The sequence below is a fragment of the Helianthus annuus genome, chromosome 15 (assembly GCF_002127325.2).
Source record: "Helianthus annuus cultivar XRQ/B chromosome 15, HanXRQr2.0-SUNRISE, whole genome shotgun sequence".
Lineage (NCBI taxonomy): Eukaryota > Viridiplantae > Streptophyta > Magnoliopsida > Asterales > Asteraceae > Helianthus > Helianthus annuus.
The window spans coordinates 171,716,986-171,723,416 of NC_035447.2; the positions used below are offsets into that span (position 1 = coordinate 171,716,986).

General features: G+C 36.3%; 1 protein-coding gene across 1 annotated transcript; it reads left to right on the forward strand.

Annotated features, from left to right (window-relative positions):
- The first annotated feature begins 2,263 nt into the window (after window positions 1-2,263).
- Window positions 2,264-5,763, forward strand: LOC110900985 (probable L-gulonolactone oxidase 6). The gene is made up of 5 exons (XM_035984521.1): window positions 2,264-2,282; window positions 2,341-2,950; window positions 4,184-4,439; window positions 4,535-4,636; window positions 5,021-5,763. The coding sequence occupies exons 1-5, from the start codon at window positions 2,272-2,274 to the stop codon at window positions 5,761-5,763; spliced, it is 1,722 nt and encodes a 573-aa protein (XP_035840414.1). The 5' UTR covers window positions 2,264-2,271.
- Window positions 5,764-6,431: the final 668 nt, after the last annotated feature.

Sequence of the window (6,431 nt, forward strand, 5' to 3'; positions counted from 1 at the left end):
ATAAGTTGAGTTTAAGTGGACAACCATACCGATAATTGTTATAGAATGCTTATCTTAATGTTAACTAACTGAACAACAAGAGTGTTTTGGCATGACCGTACACTGATATGATTCTCTTACCCTCGAAACTCGCAAAAAGAATGTCTGCATATATTCATTTACTGCTTTCAGTCTTTACATTTCAAATATTAAAAATACCAAAAAGATTTTAGGTGAGTTTTAATATAAACTTTGTAAAAGCCAAAAAGATTTTATCTCTACTTTATTTTCGATCGTACGATGTTGGAGCTCGAGTCTTCGTTACCTGAAACCTGAACGAAAACCGAATTGACTAAATCTTCATAAACGGTCGAAATTTGCATGTTTTGAAAGTTAAAGACTAAAATTGACAAATTTATTAAACTTTCAAACTGTCGGACGGTGTTTGACTGTGACATGGTCATTCGTGTGTCATTTGTTTATACTAACTATTCCAAGCAGTTGCTCTCATTACGCGTTTAGATTTCTTGCATGTGCAGATTCTAAAGGCTAGGAGAACATGGTCGATGACAAGCTTCGGAATGAAGACACGACGCGAAGGCACTCAAAAGATGAAGATGATCGAGTTGCCGCGGATCATCATCAACACCACAAGGATCTTTAGCTTTGAAGATCAAGTCATTCACGAGCATAACTCAAGGGGGAGCTTATGTTAAGGGGGAGTTTGTCAACACACTTCCTACATGATACGGGTAGTTTGTTGATACACTCTCTGCTTTCAAGACGTGAAGACTTTGAAGATCCACCAACATTGAAGACTTAAAAGGACATCAGAGTCATGAAGACACGAAGATCAAAGATGATCAAGATCGAGACAAAGCTACAGCCAAAGGGGAGTTTGTTGGTGCACTTGTGTCTGTACTTTGTCTGTATTCGGTCACGATGTAAACGATGTCCTTGTTAGTCATGTAAGTTTGACCAAGTCAACCGTCCTCCTGGTTTGACTTGGCCAAACAGTTAGTATATGGTTGTACAATGTCTGTGTCGAAGGTTGGACCATCGAAGGATTGCTTCTATCCTTCGATGATCTCGAAAGATATGCTTTGATGGATGATTGATGGACCTCGATAGATCATCCTTCGAGGTCCCTGTGTATCCTTCGATAGCCTTATGCTCGATAGATCATCTATCGAGCAGTCCTCATGATCCTTCGGACAGACTTGCTGTGTTTGGGTATAAATACCCATGCAGTGTGTTCATTTTAGAGTGACACACATAGACAGAAAGATACGAGAGATAGAGAGTATTCTGTCAAGATAGAACACACACACACATTGAGAGTTTGCAAAGCACATTTGTGAACATTGAGCTTGTAACCGGAACCTTTCATTCGCATTAATACAAGTGGTGTTAATCGGTGAACTTTGTGTGTTGTGTTTGTGCTTGTTTAACCCCGGTTTGCATACTAGTTTGGATTCCGCACTTGCTAGTGTGTTAGCGTAACAAGGTTAAGGTTGAACCTCATCCTCCGAGGGACCTACATATTGTTTATTTGTTCACTTACATAGATGGTTTGAATGCTTAATATGTGCTAGGGCTATAAACATTATTTTAAAAGAAAAACTTTATTACTCTTTAATAAATAAAAATTGTTAATTATTTTATAAACACATTTAAAGTATTAAAAATTATAAAAGTAAGACCTTTAGACGAGGGAAAACATAATATAGACCTTTTTTTAAAACGAGAGTTCAAAACTTATTTTTTATAAAAATTGTTATTATTTAATTGTAAAGATGTTCAATAAAAAAGCATGATCAAAATACTATTTGAGAAAGTGTCTCTAAAAACAATATCTAAGAACTTAAAAAAAACGTTTTTTAAATAAAAATTAAAAGACAATATTGTTTTTTGAAAAAAAAAACGTCTGTAATCTTTTTTTACACTTTTGAATTTGTTTTGTAACAAAAAGAATATTTTTTAGAATGATAATTTGTATAAGGGGTAAATATTACAAGTTTTAATGTGATTTTATTGAAGGGGGTATAAAAAGTAACAAGAGGGGGTACGTTTAGCCTACCCTTTTTGCACTCACCCTATTTTAACTAGTTATCAAACTCTGACTGCTTCCCTTACACTGCTAGCTATAAAACATGTTGATAATATAGAGAGACATACATACATACATACATATACCTCAGCTTGAAAAACACTTTTACCCTTGTAAGCAGCATTTCATTTGCATAAATCTCCTTTGTTAACCCTTTGCTACCTCGTTGCAGAGTTTTCATCATGATATCAAGATCAGTTTCGATACTCAAATGGGTGTTCTTACTGATAACCATATTAGCAAACGGTAACCCCCCCCGAAGAGCCTGTTAAATGTTCCAACAATTTTACAAACTGCACCATTACCAACTCCTATGGCGCGTTCCCTGACCGTAGCACTTGTCATGCAGCCGAAGCTGCATACCCTTCATCTGAAGAAGACATTGTCTCCATAGTTGCAAACGCTACAAGAGAAAAAAGAAAGATGAGAGTAGCTACACGTTACTCGCACAGTATACCAAAGTTGGTTTGTCCCGACGGTGAGGATGGGCTCATTATCAGTACGGAGAATCTAAACCGTATTGTTAATATAGATAAAGAAAAAATGCTTGTTACCGTAGAGAGTGGTGTAACATTGATGCAACTCATTGATGAAGCTGCAAAAAGTGGGTTGGCTTTACCTTACACTCCTTATTGGTTGGGCTTGACGATAGGTGGTCTTTTAGGCACAGGTGCACATGGTAGCACCCTTTGGGCCGATGGTAGCGCAATTCATGATCATGTGGTTCAAATGCGGATTGTCACACCAGGAAGCCATGAAGATGGTTATGCTACCGTGAGAACTCTAGAAGACAATGGTGAGTTGGATGGTGAGATGATGGCAGCTAAGGTTTCTCTTGGAGTACTCGGAGTCATTTCGCAGGTACGTTATTAGCTGGTTCAGTCCCCCCTTTTTTTTAACCATGAGAACATATTACATATTACCTGAAAACTTAATTAAGTACCAATTCCGTTCATAATGTAACTTTTTTTAAGGGTGTGCCTATATATTGGCACACTAAAGTGCCTATTGGCACACCAAACCCTAGCAAAATTAGGGTTTATCTACGCTGCGTATTGACCAATACGTTGCGTAGATAAACCATGGATCTCAGTGTCTGATAACCAATCATTGCACAGAAAACAAGGGTCATATACGCTGCGTATAGGTCTATACGCTGCGTATAGGTCTATACGCAGCGTATATAAACCATTAGATTTTTTTGGGTCATTTTGGTAGGTTTGAGGGATCATTTTTTCACAAACTTTAAATACGCTGCGTATTGACCTCTAAGCAGCGTATATAAAGGTCTGAAAATGTCTTTTATACCCTTGTGTTGAGGCTATACGAAAATACAAGGGTAGTTGTGTCATTTTTGTCTCATACGTAGGGATCTATACGCAGCGTATATAAAGCTTCATTTTTGTATTTTTTTTGTGTATTCCTTTGTTTATTTATAAGAAAAAGAAAATTATTTATAAAAAACAATATTATTGATAAAGAATACAAATATAAATTATAAAAATTAAAAATAATACAAATATTATGAATTATAAAATTAAAAAAGAAAATTATTTATAAAAAACAATATTATTAGTAAATAATACAAATATAAATTATAAAAATTAAAAATAATACAAATATTATGAATTATAAAAATTAAAAAAGAAAATTATTTATAAAAAAAAAACAATATTATTGGTAAATAATACAAATATATTATATTGTTATCGTTTAAATTAAATTATCGTATCGTATTGCATCGTATCGTATCGTATAGACCTACCAAAAATGATCCCTCATACCTAAAAAATCTAATGGTTTATATACGCTGCGTATAGACCTATACGCAGCGTATATAACCCTTGTTTTCTGTGCAATGATTGCTAATAAGACTCTGAAATCTATGGTTTATATACGCTGAGTATAGCTCTATACGCAGCGTATTGAGGTAACCCTATACGCTGCGTATTGACCAATACGCAGCGTATGTAAACCCTAAGTGTGCAGATAGCCTGCCAATGTGTTCAAATAGTGCGGGCCTTTTTTAATGGTGACTAATGTAGGTTCCTTTTGCATACTTAAATACAACGGTTTTGAACTCATAACCTACAGGTGACTTTAAAGTTACAACCCATGTTCAAGAGATCTGTAACCTTCTTAACAAAAAATGATTCGGACTTATCGGATCAAGTCGCTACTTTCGGGAGACAACATGAGTTTGCGGACATGATATGGTACCCTAGTCAAAATCGAGTTGTTTATCGCATTGACGATCGAGTTTCATCCAATGTATCTGGAAATGGACTTTGGGATCACCCTGGTTTTCGAGCTACCCCTTCACTTGCACTCATTGCCTTACGATTGACAGGTGACTAACCAGAAACATTGATGTCAAGCACATATGTTGTCCATGCAAAATTAAAGGTTATATATATACTCATATTTTTAATGATAATACCGTAGAGGAACTCCAAGAAGCTACTGGTGATATTACTGGAAAGTGTATTGGTGGAAAGCTTACTACAGACATTCTAATAAATACTGCATATGGGCTGACCAATAATGGTAATATAATCTTTAAAACTCTGTCTTAAAATAACCATTTAGTGCCAATGAGCTATAGCTCAATTAACATTGGTGGAGAAGTTAAGATTTGAGTTTGAGAGAGGTTTCAAGTTCAAATCTGATCCAACCGGGTTTTACCGTGCACAGTGGCCTTCGGGCGAGGAGCTTTCCCCATGATGATGGGCTTGGGCAACCAGCACTGTCTATGATCGCAGACGTATGGAGTCGGCTTTTGTTGGCTGTTAAAAAAATATATAACCATTTAGTATCGGAATATATATTTATTATATTTTATCATAATTATCATTTAACTTTATCATTATTCTTTTTATTGTATAATTACAAAGAAAAAACTATTTGACAATCTTGTTTTTAATCACGTAGGTCTTCTCTTCACGGGATACCCGGTGATTGGATACCAGAATCGACTTCAGGCTTCAGGAGGCTGCCTTACAGGCCTGATAGATGCTAAAATAACTGCGTGTCGTTGGGATCCTCGAGTCAATGGTTTATTCTTTCACCAAACCACAATTAGCATTGCACTTTCTAAAGCTAAAGATTTCATCCAAGATATACAAAAGCTTGCAAGTATCGCAGCACAATCGTTGTGCGGTTTAGATATATACAATGGGATCCTTATGAGATATGTTACCGGCTCCAATGCATACATAGGCGAACAAGAAGACTCATTGGAGTTCGACATCACATATTATAGAAGTAAAGATCCCAAAACTCCAAGACTTTTTGAAGATGTGTTAGAAGAGATCGAACAAATGGCGGTGTTTAAGTACGGTGGTTTACCGCATTGGGGGAAGAATAGAAATGTGGCATTTGAAGGGGCTATCAAGGAGTACAAAAATGCTGGAGAGTTTTTGAAGGTTAAAGAAAAATATGATCCATTAGGGTTATTCTCAAGTGAGTGGACAGATCAAGTTTTAGGACTCAGAGGAGGTCTAACCATTGTTAAGGAGGGATGTGCACTTGAAGGTTTGTGTGTGTGCTCAGAGGACATTCATTGTGCACCCGAAAAAGGTTATTTGTGTAGGCCTGGGAAAGTCTTTCAGGATGCAAGGGTCTGTACTTTGGTTCAGGTCTCGAATCAATCGTCATCAAAAGCTGAACTCTAAGGTTTATATAAGTTATTATGTATGTTTATTTGTGAAATAAAGGAGTGGATATAATTTATATACTATAAATCTGTAACTTTAAGGATGTATTTTTATTTGTGAAATAAAGGAATGGGTATAATTTATATACCATAAATTTGTAACTTTACTCAACATCATAGGATGTCAGTCGTGCGAAATTGGTTGCACCTATGTTGGGATTCTTTTTTGGTGACACGTTTTCATTCAAATGTGTGTGGTGGGCTTTCATTTTGCAGACACGTTTGTTTCTGGGCTTTAAAACCCTTTTACACATTGTCATCTTCAACCTTTGTTTCTCTCTTTAAGCTCTGATTCTTTTCTTATCCAAAAGTTGGTTGTCCACCGTTGATTGTTCAATGCATAGTTATCAATAGCGTCCATAGCGGACGCTATAGCGAATAGCATGGCGTGGCGGCCAACCTCTGCTACAAGGTGCATGTCGACCATATGGCGAGCAGATAGCGACTCCGGCGAACAATTCCGATTCCGGTGATGCTTTCTGCTGGAAAGCAGGAAGAAGAAGATGAAGAAGAGAGCGGCTGGGTTTTTAGCACGTTTAGGCTGTTGGATTTTATAAACTTAATGTATTTTAACATTTAACCCCTTTATCTTTTGCTAGTTTCCATTTAGTACCTGAAAGTTGTAAA